The 16,262-nt window shown below is 56.4% G+C and overlaps 2 protein-coding genes and 1 pseudogene across 2 annotated transcripts; 1 reads left to right on the forward strand and 2 right to left on the reverse strand.

The window, feature by feature from the left end:
* The first annotated feature begins 24 nt into the window (after positions 1 to 24).
* ERMN (ermin) lies at positions 25 to 5,802 on the forward strand. The gene is made up of 3 exons (XM_031590824.2): positions 25 to 2,449; positions 2,773 to 2,877; positions 3,930 to 5,802. Exons 1-3 carry the CDS (start codon positions 2,203 to 2,205, stop codon positions 4,328 to 4,330), a joined length of 753 nt encoding a protein of 250 aa, XP_031446684.2. The 5' UTR covers positions 25 to 2,202; the 3' UTR covers positions 4,331 to 5,802.
* On the reverse strand, positions 5,602 to 6,694 carry LOC149917159 (uncharacterized; annotated as a pseudogene).
* Positions 6,695 to 7,176: 482 nt separating this feature from the next.
* GALNT5 (polypeptide N-acetylgalactosaminyltransferase 5) lies at positions 7,177 to 15,789 on the reverse strand. The gene is made up of 10 exons (XM_031590484.2): positions 14,318 to 15,789; positions 12,476 to 12,642; positions 11,684 to 11,803; positions 11,453 to 11,588; positions 10,781 to 10,900; positions 10,361 to 10,478; positions 9,886 to 10,209; positions 8,491 to 8,571; positions 8,224 to 8,382; positions 7,177 to 7,491 (listed from the first exon to the last, which is right to left on the reverse strand). The coding sequence occupies exons 1-10, from the start codon at positions 15,448 to 15,450 to the stop codon at positions 7,351 to 7,353; spliced, it is 2,499 nt and encodes an 832-aa protein (XP_031446344.2). The 5' UTR covers positions 15,451 to 15,789; the 3' UTR covers positions 7,177 to 7,350.
* Positions 15,790 to 16,262: the final 473 nt, after the last annotated feature.

Genomic DNA, 16,262 nt, shown 5'->3' on the forward strand with positions numbered 1-16,262 from the left:
TTTTTTTTTTTTTGTTTGTTTGTTTTATTTTTGCTTTTTTTTCCCAAAGCCATGAGATGTGTTCTGGCTTCTGCACAGATTATGGTGGAAAACTATTCTGGCTTTGAAGCTGTGTTACCTTGCAACTGCTCTCCCCCTGCAGACTGGAGACCTAGCCCTGGAAGCCATGGGCATACATGAGGTTTCCGCACTTCCCTGTCTCAGCCTTGGGTTTCTGCCTGCCCCTGGTTCTGTTCTGCTCGGAAGCAGTTCTTGTTTCAGTGGCTGATCTCTGCCCGTGTTCCAGGGTTGGCTGTGCTTCTTCTCCCTTCTGTGTGTGCTTCTGCCCAGGTGAGTTCTGCTTTCGCCCAGTATTTCTGTTCTGTGCAGCTGCTTTAGAGGCTTCTGTGCAAAGCAGCTGGAGGCAGCCAGCTCTCATGGCACCAAGGGGGTTATGGAGTGCAGTTACCTGGGGTGCAAGTGGTGAGCACACCTTGCACATCCACAAAGCTGGGAATTGCCTTTGGTCAGTACCATTCCATTCCAGCCACAATTCAGGTGAGACAGACCTGGAACTTCGTGCCTACCGCACAGCCCCATTACATCCACAGTTGTGCAGCTCTGTGCCTTTCAGACTGGGCAGCATTAAGTTGCAGCAGCAGTCAAGGAGGCCCGATGGCCTCGGCTCACTGCTCCTGGAACAAGGGCAGGAGCAGCACTGCCTTGCCCTGGCCCAAGGCTGCAGCACCCACTACAGCCGAGCTGTGTGACTGTGGGAGCACAAGGAGCCCTGTGAACACCTCATGGAATGGCTGCTCAGTATTGCTGAGATGGAGTTGCTGTGGCTATAATGAGGCTCTCCTATGTTTGCCTTCCTGCTGTCTGCACTCACAGTGCTACCTGCGAAATGTGAGGGGAGGGACTTCTGGAGTGGAAACGTCCTGCTTTAAAGGTCACTCGGGAAGTGCTTCAGAAGAGATTCGTGCAAATAGTGCTATGACCACGAGGTGCTAATTGGGAATGGTGCCTCTGGGTGAGGACGGAGTGTGCCACCAATAGATGGCACCAGGCTGTGTTTCAGGGCTTCTACAGCGCCGTGGCCACCAGAGGGAAGCTCTGGGGACGGGACCTGGCCAACGAGGAGTGGCATTCAGGGTCCTTTGGATTAGTTTGGGGCTATCGCCAGTAGCTCAGAAGAACAGAAATAGTCTCTCCGCTCCGCAGCCTGTGATGCACACCTCTTGATGGCACCTGCAGCAGTTTCCCACCATCTGCACCCTTTTTTCTTGGACTCATTTTTTCAAACAAAAGATCAATGTTAGGAATCAATTGCACCAACCCCACTTACAGCGCCAGTGGAAGTTGTTGAGTTAAAGATGCAAACTCACGGCTGAACTAAAACAGTCACAGGGCTTTGGCTCTGCTTTTAATCAAGGTCTGACCTCAACAAGAGGATTTCCAAATCCCAGAGCCCAAAGATGTCAGAAATGTTGCATTGTATGAATACAAAAAAGTCGTTCAGAGCAGGAGATTACATCCTTATGTAAACCTGGCTCTGGTCGGCAGGGCAGGGTTCAGCTGTGGTCAGGAAAGGGCCGGCTGCTCGCGCAGCCCTCACACGCCGTCTGGCTGGAAGGTCCGGCCGGCAGCTCCTACGTGCACATTTATCTCATGCCTTCCCCTTCCGTATTCCTTCGGGGAGCATTTCTGCAGCCCACAGGTGCCTTTTCACGGGGCGGCCGCTGGGCATCCCCCGGGGTGTGATGCGATGCCATGTGATGTCAGTGCCGTCGCTCCGTGCCGATGGTACCAATGTGGCTCCGGCGCACCGGGGCTGCGCGGGGCAGAGCTGGGGCCGCGCTAAGCCGGTTATGGGGCTGCGACGGGGCGGTCACCCTCTGCGGATTAGGGGGCGAGAACAGTCGGTGCTCCCGCTGCAGGGGAAGGCACAAAGGGCCATTGTGCGGGAAGACAAAATCTCTGTGTGTGACCGCGGCTGACACGTTAGAGCCCCGCTCCGCGCGCCAGCACAAAAGCCGCCTTGCTTCATATTGTTTGTTTATGTAAATGGCAGCGGGCATTTAACCGTGCGGCCGGGCAGCCCGCGTGGTGGGTGAGACGCTGATTGGGCCCCGCGGTGCCACGGCCAAACCCCGCGCTGTCACCGCCGGGGCTGAGCAGGGCCGGCTGCCCGCACACGCGGCCCAGCGCCGGGCGCTCAGCATGAGCGAGAACGTGCCCTCGGTGCCCGGCCTGCCCGCATGCAACGGGACTGCGGCCCCCCAGGAGGGCCTGCCGCTGGCTGACGGCATCACCAATGGCATCACCGGAGCCGTGGCGACCGTGCCCTGCGTGGAGGCAGGTGTGCAGCCCGGCACTCTGCTGGCAAAAGGAAATGTGGAGGAAAGCGGGAACTCGTTGGCGGAGGATGTAGCACACGGGGACTGTGATGGAGAGGAGCGATGCGGAGGTAATCTGCGGTGCTGCCTTTTTATTTAGTATTTGGGCGGAAAAGTTTCTACTTGATGTGCAGCCTTACGAAGAGCGGGATGTGTTGTGTGTGCTGCTCAGAGCTCCTGAGCTGCAACTGTGGGTATCAGTGACTCGGAGTAATTGCTAGTGACAGATCTGAGCTGGCGGTTACAAAGGATGGATTGGAATGTATGTGGCCAAAGAAAAGAGCAGTTTCTTTGCTCCGCTCGAAAATTCTGCTGCCAATCTGCAACAATTAAAGTCTAACTATTGTCACTAACTGTTCCCAAGTCCAATTCTTGTCCTTTGTGTTTCCCAAAGAAAAGCAAGAGGAGAACATTGCCACGCTGCAGGAGGGAGCAGCTGAGCCCCAGGATACAGCTGAGCCCCAGGACATGGGAGCCTGCAGGCAGGAGCTGGAGGAAGGTAATGCAGAGTGCTGTGTGTCGGAGCCTGAGCATGGCAGCAAGCAGCCTCCCAGGCAATGCTACGCACAGTTTTGTCACTTCCAAATTCAGCCAAAACCTCGCGTTGCATTGCAGAGGAGAGAAATGCGTTCCTGCCCATAGCTGTATGTCCTCAGAACCCAGACCCTTTTCCTCCCCGATTTATGAGGGCTCCAATGTAATGTCCCAGTACTGACCATTCATGTGGACGCTCCTGGGCTCCTCACAAGGACATGGGGTGGCTGGGATGAGAGCTGTTGGCTCCAGGAATGGCTGCTGCCGTCCCACATTGCTGCCCCCACCCGCGTGCCCAGCAGGCTGCCGTGAGCTGCTGGTTCCTATATGTCAGCTGCCACATCGATACTGAGCTCCTCGTCAGAGAGGAGCAGATGAGCAGCTTGGGGTGGTTGTCACAGAGCTGAGCCATGTGAATGCAGATGTAGGAGATATATGGCTGTGCCTTGTGATCAGAAACTGGTGTACCTTTCCCTAAGAAAGCAAAAAATATATGAGCATTTGTCCTGAGCAAAATACGTCTGAATGGCTTTGAGATGAATCAGGATGGAGGCTTTCCCTCTCCACACCAACATCCCCACTCCAGCTGTGCTGCTTTGCAAGTGCACAATACAATCTATTAAACGATCCTGCACAGCCCCCTCACCTCAGCCACGATCACTTTATCTCCAAATTGCAGGCAGCTTTTTAGTACCTGACCAATTTAGTCTAATTACTACCCAGAACCCCGCAGGCAGACACTGAATAGAGTGTTTGTTGTGACACGGGAGCAGAGATGTGCCAAGCAGAACAATACCAAACGCTTCCCAAGTGGGGACGTGCATTTGCCCACGTCCTGGGTGGGCAGAGGGTCTGAGCCCCAGCAGGTGCAACTATGGCACTGTTGTGTGCTGGACTGCGCCTGCAATGTGTGTGTGCATGGTGGGTGCAGCCTGGGGGTGTCACACCTCATCCTGGGGGTGTCAATCCTCAGCCACCCGGATGGGATGGGGCTCACCGTGCTTCTCTGTGCCGCAGGGCAGCGGGTGCCGGGCACAGCAGGCAGTCCTGGTGGGGAGGATGCAGTGACCCCCACGGACAGCACCGAGCAGAGAGGGAATGACGCCACGGAGGAAGAAGAGGAGGAGGAAGAGGAGGAGGAGGAGGACACCGAGGAGGACGAGGTGCAGGTGATAGAGGTGCCGAAGGGGAGCGGCGCGGTCCCCCAGCAGCAGGAGGGCAGCATGGAGATGTCCCCCCCTGGCAGCCCTGCCTGCAACGCGCCGGCAGAGAGGGCTGGGGAGCAGCTGGGGCTGGGGAAGAAGAACGACATCTCCAGGCACAGCTACTCCCGGTACAACACCATCTCCTACAGGAAGATCAGGAAAGGAAACACCAAACAAAGAATCGATGAATTTGAATCCATGATGCACTTATAAACCGAGGTGGGGAATCTCTTAATGTGCCCAAGAGCTCGCGCTGGTTCTGGTTTTGTTTGTCTCCCAAGACACGGCCTTCACACAGCATGGATTCACCCCTGCTTCCTTTTTGTATGTGATTTCCCAAATACCTTCCCTTCGACAGCAGGTGGGGCATCCATAGGATGGGGAACGATCGGTTTGCTGAAGGTGTAACGTCAATTCACTTCAAGTTCACCTGTTTCTTTTCTCTCCATTGTTCATACCCACACTCACACAGCAGCGTGCCCTGAGCAACTGCAGTCCTCGTGCTGCTGGGGTGGTTGGGGCCACGCAGCCCAGCCTTACTGAGCACAGCCCAACCCAGCCCCATGCAGCTCTGGATCAGTCCAGTACTCCCAGCACCACAGCTGTGTTCTCCACATGCTGCCATTTTGCATTGTGGCTGCATTTCTTAACATTTCTTCTCAATTTTCAAACTAAGTTTAGATGCAAAATTTTAATTTTTTTTTTTTTCTTTTAGACAAAGCAGATTTCAAGGGTAGTGTTTTTTTTGCCACCTGAACACAGCCTTTTCCCTTTCTCCATTTTAAAGCTCTCTTGTATAACCACAGTGCTGTGGATGCGGTCTCTTTCAAACTATTTTATGGAAAGCTTTGTCTTGAGTTGGGACCGAGCTTTGCAGACATCAACCCAGAAAGGACTGGGGATGCTCTGGGAAAGGAGAGGTGGTCTGAGCAGGGTTGGACTGTGACTCCCACCCCAGCACTCCCCTTCAGCCACCACTGCTTTTTTAATTCTCAGTTTTACGTTATTTCCAGCAGCACTGAGTATTGCTTTGACTTTTTTTGTTCCACAGAAAGGCAATTATTTATTGGCAACGTCAAAATAATAAATGGCAATTCTGTATTGTACAAACAAAACACAGTCCTCATTGTACCATTCAGAATTGTTTATTTGCTCTTCAGTTTGCAAAAAACCTCAGAGGTTGGTTGTATGCCCCATAGTGCCGGTCTGTTCCCCGCTGCCTGCTGCTCCCCCAGCCCCGCTCAGCTCTTCCCGGCAGGCTGCTGGCACCTGCCTGCTCCCCCTGCTCCTTCCCAGGCACTGGAGGGGCTGCACTGTGGGCAGCCCCCCCATGCTGCATGTCTCCTCCATTTATCACTTGCCTGTACCGTGTTGCAGTGCTTGGCTTGCATTCTCAGGGCTGTGCGCAGGTGAGGTGCTCTGTGGGAAGGCCCTGCAGAGGATCAGGACAGGCTGATGCTGGGCTGAGGGCAATGGCGTGAAGTTCAACATGAGCAAGTGCTGGGTCCTGCACTTCGGCCACAACAACCCCATGCAGCACTGCAGGTGTGGGGCAGTGGCTGGAAGGCTGCGTGGAGGAAAAGGATCTGGGGGTGTTTGTGGATGGCTGCTGATCGTGAGCCAGCACTGTGCCCAGGTGGCCAAGAAGGCCAACAGCATCCTGGTTGTGTCAGCAGTGGTGCAGCCAGCAGAGCGGGAGGTGATCATCCCTCTGTATTCAGCTCTGGTGAGGCTGCACCTCAGTGCTGTGTTCAGTTTTGGGCCCTTCTCTACCAGAAAGATATTGAGGTCCTGGAGCATGTCCAGAGAAGAGCAATGGAGCTGTGCAGAGTTTGGGCACGGTCCTATGGAGAGCATAGGCTGAGAGAGCTGGGATGGGTCAGTGTGGAGAAGAGGAGGCTCAGGGAGCCCTTATGGCTCTCTACAGCTCCTGACAGGAGGCTGTGGTGAGGTGGGGGTCGGCCTCTGCTCCCAGATAACAGCAATAGGATGAGAGGTGATGGCCTCGCATTGTGCCAGGGGAGGGATTTGGGGTTTTAGGAAACATTTCTTCTCCTGTGCCAGTCGAGCACTGGCGCAGCTGCCCAGGGGGTGGTAAAGTCACCATCCCTGGGGGTGTTCAAGGCCTGGGGAGATGTGGCTCTGAGGGATCTGGTCAGTGGGCATGGTGGGGGTGGGCTGAGGTTGGACTCGGGCATCCTAGAGGTCTTTTCCAACCTTTAGAGTTGTCATGATAATTCTATGACATTTAGGGCGCACAGCACGGTGGGAATGGGAGGCAGCTCCAGGGGGTCAGGACTGGAGGCACAGCCTCATTTTGAAACTAACTCCTCTCTGTTGTCCCTGTGCTGGGTTAGGAGCCGTGTGGCTGTGCCAGGATCCATGCTCTCCTGTGCGTCACCAGCAGACCCTGAGGGTGTGCTGGGGGCTGAGTCAAAGACACCAGCAGTGCAGGAGCACTGACACAGGCACAGGGGATAAATGCACAAGGACAATGCTGGGAATGGGATGTGACTGTGACACGGGAACACGCTCTGACTGTTCAGTGACAAATGATTGAATGTCAGCAAACAGCATTTAATGAAATTCATGCTCCTGATACAACATGACTGCACAAACAACATCTGTGCAATTTTTCTGATAGTGACTGCAGGCGAGCAGCACCAAAGGGGGGAGATAAAATCAGGAAGACATATGGAGCAGGAGCCAATCGTGGAAATCTGTTAGGGCAGTCAATGGTGTGGCAGACGCAGGCTGTCAAGTGCTGTCAGCACTGATCCTCAATGTGAAGGGTAACATTATGCTGTGCCTCTTGAACTCAGAGGAGAGGTGTGAGCTGGTCTGTAGCAGCCTGCAAATGCTGGGCAGCAATGTGCAGCTGCAGTGTCGAAGCCACCCCACAGTGCCCACAGCCACCCCACGGTGCCCTGCTGGCTGCACACAGAGCAGGGAGCCCAGAGGTATTCCTGTCAGCACGTGCTGCTTCTGGGGATGTTACAGAAGGTCAGCTTACGAGAGGACAGAGGACTTCAGAAAATATTTCCATTTAATAACAGAAAACGATGTGGGTTTTTGCCTCACAGTTGAAGGAAAACCACATTTCCAATGTCCTTACGCTGGCTGTGCTACACGGGGTGCTCCAAGCTCTCTCTGTGCTGGTTCAATTCTGGCTTGGAAAGGAACTCCCAGCTCTGTCACTGCTGCTGGATGTCTTGCAGCGGCCCAGTGCTCCATCACGCCACATGGTAGCTGCCAAACCTCCACTGCTGGTAGCGGTTGGTGGCACTGCATGCGCCCAGCCTCAGGGCCAGCAGCACCGGGTGCACGAGCAGGCAGGCAGGTGGATGCTGGTGCTGCACCACAAGGTGCTCAGCCTGCAGAGAGGGTGATCATTTGGGTTCACATCTGCACAAATTTCCCCCCATAGCCCCCGTGCCAGACAGGCTCTGCCCCAGGGCTGCTCCTATTGGGGTGTTCTGTGCCTGGCCTGCAGTGCTTTGCACACACGTGTGGTAACACTGAGGGGAAACAGTCCACATGGATTTCTGCCTGGGCAAAAATTGGATTTTTTTGTATGTGGTAAATGCAGCTTACATCACCAATGTGACACAGTCACTGTGCCATTAGAAGGTAAAGCACTGCACATGCCCTGCTGCCCCTCTCCCTGTAATGCATGGAAGTGTTACTGCTTTGGACTGAAGAGGAAAGGGATCTTCGCTATAGGACGAGGTGCTAAGTCACAGCTACTGTTCTTTCCAAAATTAGGAGTGTTACCAAGGATGCCAGGTCCTCAGAGCGAAGCCCTGCAGAGGGCTGGCACAGGCACTGCAGTACAGGTCATAAAGTTAAGTACCCATTCTCTTCCTTTCAAAACTCTTTTCTTTAAAAAAAACACACTGTGAACGGAACACCAGCAGATACCAACACCAGTGTAAGTGCTGCTCATCACCTGGTGTGCCACCAGGGCTTCTGGCTGTCACCACACTGCGGACGGTGCAGCCCTGCTGGGCACAGCCCTGCCCTGGCGCTTCCTTCCCGCTCCGGACACACGGCCAGTGGCCAGGCAGCGAGGACTGGGGGCTGTGAGGGGTTGGGATGCCACTCACCAGCTCAGGGCGCGCTGCCATGGAGCTGTGCCTCCAGGCCAGGTCGCTCTCCCAGCCCCCGCACGGCCGCAGTCCCAGCGCTCCCGCAGCACCCACGGGCACCACGCACAGCTCTCCGTGCCGCAGCAGCCGCAGCCAGGTGTAGTTGAAGTGCTGTGCCTGCAGGAGGGAGGGGTGATGGGGACCCTCTGCCAGGACCCTGGGAGCCGCTCTCACAGGAGCAGGGACACACACAGCTATGGCACTGCGTGCTCCGTGCAACCTTACCTTGTTGTTAACATCACACGCCTGCAGAGCCAGAGAGGCGTTCTGTGCGGCAATACAGCGTGACGTGGCTACGTTCACAAGCTGGAAAACAGCACCAAAATGCACACAGAGACATCAGCTGTCACAAAGAGCACAGGCTGTGCCTGTGCCAGCACTGATTAACACTGCCCACTTAATGGGGGGAAGCAGAGCCACCACATCATGCTCCTTGGTGTGTGCGTCGGTGCACACTGGCTCTGCTACACATTTCTACAGCAGGAGAAACCTGAACCCAGCCCCTTCTGGAAGCACTCAAAGCAGGACAAGATGAGCCCTTTTCAGTGCACAGCATTGGGTCAGGTTGCTGAAAGCAGCTCCAAGCTCTGCCCATGGCCTGTGGCTGAGATCACGGCACCACAGGCATGGCAGCAGCTACGGCTGCAGGTGCTCTCACCAAATCCCAGCCCCTGCAGGGCTGGGCCCTCCTGTCTTTCATTCCTTGCAAATGCAGTTCCTTTCCTTCTTTCAGAATTGCTGAAGAATTTCCAAATTAATCCTGGGAAATAAGCAGGCTGTTCAGAACACAGCTCCCAAGTAAATTTGGTTAGGGTTCAGCACAGCTGGAATTTGCAGAGCTAGCTGAAAAACAGATTTTCTGCCCTATTAAATTTTGAGAATGAAGATAAAAGAGCAATTCAGGTGGCCTGAATTGGGACAAAGCATGGCAGCACCATGGACATTTTCACAGGCACAGAACTGAGAAGAGGAGGTTGCGGTTCCCTTGAAACAAAGGTCCCTGTGTATGGCCTCACTGCTCTGCACTGGATTTGATGTGGGGTTTTATTACTGTGGTTGAAGCAGAAGTCCTAAAAAAGCGAATGCTTTCCAGAAATTTCATTTTTTCCACCTTCTCAAGACTAGTGCTGCTAAGCCCAGCTTGCCGTGGAGCTCCTGGCCTGCGCTCAGACACACGGGGCAGGCGGGGAGCCCTCTGGGTTGCACTGCTGGCGTTGCTGTAACTCATCTTACAAAGCAGGCACTTTACTGACGTGACTGCAATCAGAAACGGACTGCGAGGAACTGAGCGCATTGTCTTGGCGGAATTCTCGAGCAGAGCGGCGATGTGCTGCGCCCTGCTGGTGGGCATGGAATGAAACGGCACAGAACTGCACGGCTCTTCTGCCAAACAGCCCCTCAGAAACGGTGACTTTTAGCTCTTCGTAAAAATTCCGACTTGATGAAGTTTATAGAAACTTCATAAAAACACAGCGGAATCCTGACTGTCGTGATGGATTAAAGACCCCAAACCACATGACAGGAAGCAGCTTAGAGCCAGCCATGCCAAGATGACTCCGTGCCTCTAATCCAAGCCAGCGAGACCAGGTTTAAAGGAGAAGAGCATCACTCGGTACATACCAGCCCGCTGGCCTTGACCAGGGGAGCCGCCAGGTCTGGGTACACATTCTCCAGGTACCAGCGGAAGCTGCGGCACTGCAGCCTCTCCCGCAGCTCCTTTTGCTGGCTCAGGTCGCCCAGCTCCGCGCGCCGCTGCAGCAGGTGGTATGCATGGCCATAGAACAGCTCCTTGTAGTCGTCCAGCCACACCTCAGCCACGCGCGCCAGGTTCCTCTCCACTGTCCTCACCCGATCCTTCGGGAACGAGTAGGGGTTGTCGTTCCTGAAGATGTGCCCGACTCTGGAGCACGGGACGATCTCGATTTCTCCTCCGCACATCCAGACCTGAGGAGCAGAGGATGTCTGGGCAGGAACACTGCGCTCTGGCTGTGTGCAAGGCAGGAGAGAAGCGGCGAGGGGACCGGCAGGGCTGGTGGCTGTGCCTGCAGGAGTGCCCAGAGCAGGCACGCAGGACAGGCTGCCAGGTGCAACCTACCTTGAACGAAAGTTCCATGTTTTCACCTCCCCAGACATCCAGTCCTGAGTCATACGTTCCCAGCTCAAAAAAGTACTTCTTTTCAATGGAGAATAAGCCCCCTGCCATTACTGGGCACCTGCAACAGGCGGCAAGGCGCAGGTCAGGCGGTCAGAATGCACCCATCTCCTTCACCTTCACCAAGGGGTCACCCAGAAACAGGGCTGTGAGGTGCCTGGGATTGGCATGTGTGTTTACACTTACAGCACAGACCCTGAGACCCATCCTTTTGGTGCCAAGATAACATTAAAAACACAGCATGTGATGGCTGAGGCTTCGCCATGGTGGTGAGGTGATGCCCTGTATCACACCACCAGCACAGAGCGAGCTGCTAACTGCAAACAGGTGGGCTCCCAAAGCTCTCAGATTCACTGTCTGTACCTTATTATATCAGTTTCCTTGAGTTTGTTTTTCTCAATGACTTCTTGTGGAATCTGCTTCCATCCAAAATTCATCGGCCAAGTAAAAATCCCACGCTGAAAGTTATCCACAGTCATGTAGCTGAACAGGGCAGAGATGGAGATGACGAATTCTGAGTCACATTCCTGATTGAAATGTCACCCTTAATGAACAAAGAAGAACGTCTGTACCTAATTAAAACAAGATTCTAACAAATTTCATCAGGAATTCTCTTCATCTACAACGGCAGAACCATTAAGGTTGGAGCAGAGCCCTAGGATTCCCCAGCCCACCCCACTATGCCCACATCCTTCAGTGCCACATCCCCACGGTTCTGGGACACCCCAGGGATGGTGACCTGCCCCTCCCTGGGCAGCTGTGCCACTGCCCAGCCACTCCTCTTGGGAAAAATTGCTCCTAACACCCAGCCTGACCCTCCCTTGGTACAATGTGAGGCCATCACCTCTTGTCCTGAAATTCATGAAAAGGCAAAGAGGTGCATGTGATAAAGCAGTGGCAAGGACTGCTGCTGCTCATTTCTGGTGTGGAAGGCCAGGCAGAGGGTCAGGATGCACAGCTTCTTGCTATTAGCATTCTGACAAACAGAGTGAGGGCTCTCCCAGTGCCACGGCAGGATGGCCTGAGCCGTGTTACCTCATGTCCTTGTCGCTGATCACCTCGATGACAGGACAGGCCACCCTGGCACGGCGCAGGCGGACACGCTCCAGCAGTGGCTCCAACCAGCCCACATTGCACTCCACATGTGAGTCCAGGAAGGTCAGCACGGTGCCTAAGGACAGGAGTTGTGGCACCGTTGGGTGTGTGCCGGCAGCCCCATGGGGCTGAGCCAACATGGGGAGCTTCGAATGCCCTGCTGTGTCTCACCTCTGGCCACCTGTGCGCCTGCCAGCCGGGCCCGAATGAGACCGTGCCTTTCTCTGAGGTGCAGGACTTTCACCTTCGGGAACTGCGACATGTACGCATCCAGCTTCTCCTTGAGGTAGTCTGAGGGAGAAGGGCAGAGCGAGGCTGACAGACCCATCCCGCACCTATCTCCAGGTGTGAGAAGCGATGGGCAGAGTGCTCCTGGAAGTTCTCCAGGACACACGGTCTCTGCAGGTCTGGGGCACAAGCTGGAGTAGTCATCACGCCAGCTGGGTATACAACCATTGGCCAAAGACTCCAAAATATAGTTTTCATGGACTCATAGAATCGTTTGAGTAGGAAGGGACCATTAAAGGCCATCTGGTCCAACAATGAGCAGGGACACTGAAAAGACACCATTGGGAGGAAATGGTGTGAGCACATACTGTTGGTTGTTTAAAATGTTTCATGAGTCCCTTCTCTCTCACCTGTGCTGCTTTGCTCACCATAGGTGGTTTGGGAGGAGTCTGTATCTGCAGCAGGGACACAGGTGTCTGGGCAGCATGCTCCCTGAAGGAGCATCACTTGGAGAATTGGATCAGTTTAAAATTTTGAAGAGTCAAAGCCAACAGAGAGCCAAAGTACAGCAAAGCACAGGTTGGAACCATCTGTGTGTCTGTGCCACACATGTGGAGTCACCGTGCGTGCATTGTAATACATCAGGAAAAGAAAATGCAATTTCTTACTAGTATTCAAAGTGGATAATGCCTCCAGCTGTCTCAGCTTAACCAAGGCAGAAATGGCTTCACTCACCTTTAGTGCTGAAGTCGTCCACCAAGATGAGCTCCTGGAGCAGATGGGGGGGGGAGCGGCTGAGCACGCTGTGCACCGAGCGCAGCAGTGTGGACCACACCTCATCCACGAAGCACATGATGATGGTGGTGGTTGGCAGGTCATTGTGAACCTGCTGCTCCAAGCACCTGCATGGAGGGCAGTGATTGGTTTGTCACTGCTGACCCACAGCTGAAGATAATTCACCATGTTCTGCGAGCTGGGGCTCCCTTTCTTTGCTAATTATACAGAATATACATACATAAACACATTCATTTTATATACATGCATGCATATTAATTCTATATAACTAATGCTAAGCAGAAGTCAAATTCTTTTGAAACTGCACCCCTAGACATGCCTCTAAAGAAAAGCAGCCCACAGCCTTGATGTTCTGCTCTTGTCCCCTTGAAGTCAGGAAGGTGGATGCTCTGACACTGCTGGAGATACTTTGGAGATTGCTCCCTCAGGTCTCCTGCCCATGGCCTGGCAGCAGCCTGCACTGCCACCCCGACCCGCATGGTGCTCAGCCCCAGCATGCAGTGCCACGCAGTGTGCAGCCTTTGTTTTGGCCAGGAAATTTGGGTTCCTACCTAATCCTGGGCAAATTGCCCTAGAGGGACTGCAGCAGTAGTGTGGGAGGAATTGGGACCCGCCTCTGTTTGGCCAAGGCGTTGTTATCCGGATAGCCAGGCGTTATCCCGGATACCCAACAGCTGTGGCTCCCTTCTCAGCTCCCTCCTGACCGACCAGAGGTGGGCAGTGTTCCTGCAGGTCTGTTCTGCACTGCAGCTCCCAGCACTCGGCCCTCAACTCTGGTTTTGCTGCAGGCAGTTCTTGCTCTGTGTGCAGGTGGCTTCTGTATGTGACACCTTCTGCTCACTGGGAAGCTGCCATGGCTGCCTCCCTCCCCCTCTGCCCTGTTGCTCTATGCAAGGACCTCCAATGGCTCCCAGAGCAACATGAGAATGCTTGTGCATTGATGGGGACAGGGCACAGCACAAACTCCATGTCACAGCTCCTGTGGCAGAGACAGGAGGATTTGTGCACCAGAGGTCTCCTACCTGCCCATAGTGCCATTTACAGAACCAGCAGCACATTTCATGGGGAACTACAGAACCACAGAACCATTAAGGCTGGAAAAGACCTCTAGAATCCCCACGTCCAATCCCATGCACCCCCCCATGCCCACATCCCTTAGTGCCACATCCCCACAGCTCTGGGACTTCCCCAGGGATGGTGCCCCCCCCCACCCCCTGGGCAGCTGTGCCACTGCCTGACTGCTCTTTGGAGAAGAAATTGTTCCTAGTACCCAGCACAAAACTCCATGGTGCAATGTGAGGCCACCACCTTTTGTTCCATTGTGAATTATTTGCTTTCCAATCATCATGCTGCCCACAGGTCCCAGACTCACAGAGCTGAACCCCTGTGCTGGGCAGCAGGACAATAACAGTGGGAAAAGGAGTAATCCTGGGATATCTCCATCACTGTGTTGGCCACAGCCACATCCTTGTGTTGGCACACAGCAGGTGGCTTTGGTCATATTGCCAGCTACTCTCCAGGTGGGTGCCAGCCCCTGATCTCATGGGCAAGGAAGGATCTTCTACCCAGGCACACTGGCAGTGTGTGGAACCAAATGCATGAGCACTGACACCAAAGAGCACTGAATGGCGTCTCTTTGGTATGATACACCTGATATACACTGAGTTATGTGCCCTCACCTCTCTGGTCAGCAGGCATAGCCAGTTAAGCCACACTGGAAGTTCTCCCAGCCTCACCATTACCAGCATCACTCACCCAGCAGTGCAGCGAAGCAGGGCTTACCCAGCAGGCCTGGTGTCTGCTATGGCTCGGTCCACTGGGATCAAATCGCTGAGGAAGACATTAAAGTTTCCTTCCTTCCATCGACTTTTGGCTTCTTCTTGTTTGTCATCGGGGACTGCCACCGGATGCCCAAACTGCCCGGGTGCCTGGGGGTCTCTGGGTGCCAGCGTGACGTCCATGGCCAGGACCCGGTGTGTGCCGATGGCTGCTGCCTCCTGCCCACCCAGCTCAGGGGCCGTCCCTGCTGCCACCACTGCTGCCCTGGAGGTGCCATGGCCTGGAGTGCGCTGTGCTGCAGTGCTGGTTGTGGTGTGCGTGGCAGAAGTGCCATTGTTCCCCGGTACTTGGTGCAGTTCTTGGCTCCGGGTGAGGTTTCCCCCAGAGTCAAAGCCGAGGTTGAGGGCTGCAGGGCTGCTGACGTTGACCCCCTCTTTGCTAATAAGGACAAAGTGCTCAGGAAGAGACACTGCATTCTCTCCCCCTCTGCTCTCCCCGTGCCGCGCTGCCCGGGCCGTCGGGGCGGCCCCCCCCGGGTGCGGGCTGCCGTGGGCACCGTGCGCGGGTCCCTCCGTCCCGTTTCGCTTTGCAGGAGACGGGGCTTTGCGGGACGGAGCGCTGCCTCCCGCCCTGCCCGGCGGTACCCCCGGCTCTCCGCCACGGCGAGCGGTCCGATCCGCCGCCGCATCCTCCGCCCGTGCCGGGGCCGCGCTGGCCGCCGGTGTCACGTTGTGCGGGACGGACACCCGCGCCACCGTCCCCCCCGGGCGCGCTCCTCCGCTCGGGGCTGCCGATTCCGGGGGACTCCGCTCCCCGCCCGGTCCCCGCTCCCACGCTGCCGTCGTCGGCGCGCCCCTCCCGTCCGCGTCCCCGCGAGACCCCGCGGCCGCCGCCAGCCCCGCCGCCGTGGCCCTGGGGGGCCCGTGGTCCCGGCGGCTGCCGCCCTCCGGCTCCGGGGGGGCTCTCCAGGGCCGCTCCCGCTCCCGCCGTCCCCGTCCCGCCGCCGCCCGCGCGCCGTTGTCTCCGAAGGAGATCCGGAGCGCGGCCATGTCAAAGAGCAGCCAGATGACAGAGGCCACGAAGACGAACGCCAGCGCCCGGCCGCTGCCGCGGAACAGCTTCCGCAGCCCGTTCATCCTCCCCGCGAGCCCCCCGAGCGAGTCCGGGCCGCCTTGCCTGGCGGTGGGCGGCTCAGTCCCCTTCCCTGCCCGGCCCGGATCAGCGCAGCGCGGGGGGAGCCTCAGCCGCAGCCTCGGCCGCCCGCCGTTCCCTGCCTGCGTGGCAGCCCCCCCTGCCGCCCTCCGGCCCCCGGGCCCGTAACATCGCGCTCCGCTCGCCCGTCCGCTGTGAGCAGCCCGAGGGGAAAGGAGGGGGGAGGCGGCGGGGCGAGGTTCCCCTTCTCTTCTCCCCACCCCGCCCAGCCCCGCGCTGTAACCCAACACCTCCGCACAGAAGGAAACTACTGCCGCTCATTATCCGGCCAACTCTCTGCCCGGCTCTTACCTTCCGCGCCGTCCCGGCTCCGAACTGCGTTCGCAGAACTTTATCGGGACGTGTCGCTACGCTTCGTGCCGCCGCAGCGCTCCTTCGCTGCCTTAGCAGAGCCCGACAGCGTTAATTCCCCGTTAGCTCCGCGGCCGTGTGCTCGGCACTGCCCGCGGGCAGGCGCACAGCACCGCTCGGACTGCCGCCGGCTCATTTACCCGACGGCACAGAGCATGGTGCCGGTGCTGCGGGACGGAGCGAGGCGGAAAGGCGGTGACGTGGCGCGGCCCGGCGGGGCTCCGAGCGCTGCGCACCGGGAGCTGCGGCTGCTGCGGGAGCCGCGCTGCTCCCCACCTGCGCCCCTTATGGAGCGCGCAGAGCTGTGCGGGCTGGTGAAGGAACGCGGCCCCGCGTGGTGCGTGGCTATGAGCGGGAGCGCGGGTGCGGGTGGAGAGGGAAAAGC

Source organism: Phasianus colchicus, chromosome 7, assembly GCF_987193195.1.
Source record: "Phasianus colchicus chromosome 7, bPhaCol1.hap1.1, whole genome shotgun sequence".
Classification (NCBI taxonomy): Eukaryota; Metazoa; Chordata; class Aves; order Galliformes; family Phasianidae; genus Phasianus; species Phasianus colchicus.

Coding starts and splice junctions, on each gene's coding strand:
- ERMN (XM_031590824.2), top strand. CDS start 2,203: ATGAGCGAGAACGTGCCCTCGGTGCCCGGCCTGCCCGCATGCAACGGG. Junction 2,450..2,772: donor TGGAGAGGAGCGATGCGGAG/GTAATCTGCGGT, acceptor TGTTTCCCAAAG/AAAAGCAAGAGGAGAACATT. Junction 2,878..3,929: donor CAGGCAGGAGCTGGAGGAAG/GTAATGCAGAGT, acceptor TCTGTGCCGCAG/GGCAGCGGGTGCCGGGCACA.
- GALNT5 (XM_031590484.2), bottom strand. CDS start 15,450: ATGAACGGGCTGCGGAAGCTGTTCCGCGGCAGCGGCCGGGCGCTGGCG. Junction 11,589..11,683: donor AGGCGCACAGGTGGCCAGAG/GTGAGACACAGC, acceptor TCCTGTCCTTAG/GCACCGTGCTGACCTTCCTG. Junction 8,383..8,490: donor CGTGTGATGTTAACAACAAG/GTAAGGTTGCAC, acceptor TCCCTCCTGCAG/GCACAGCACTTCAACTACAC.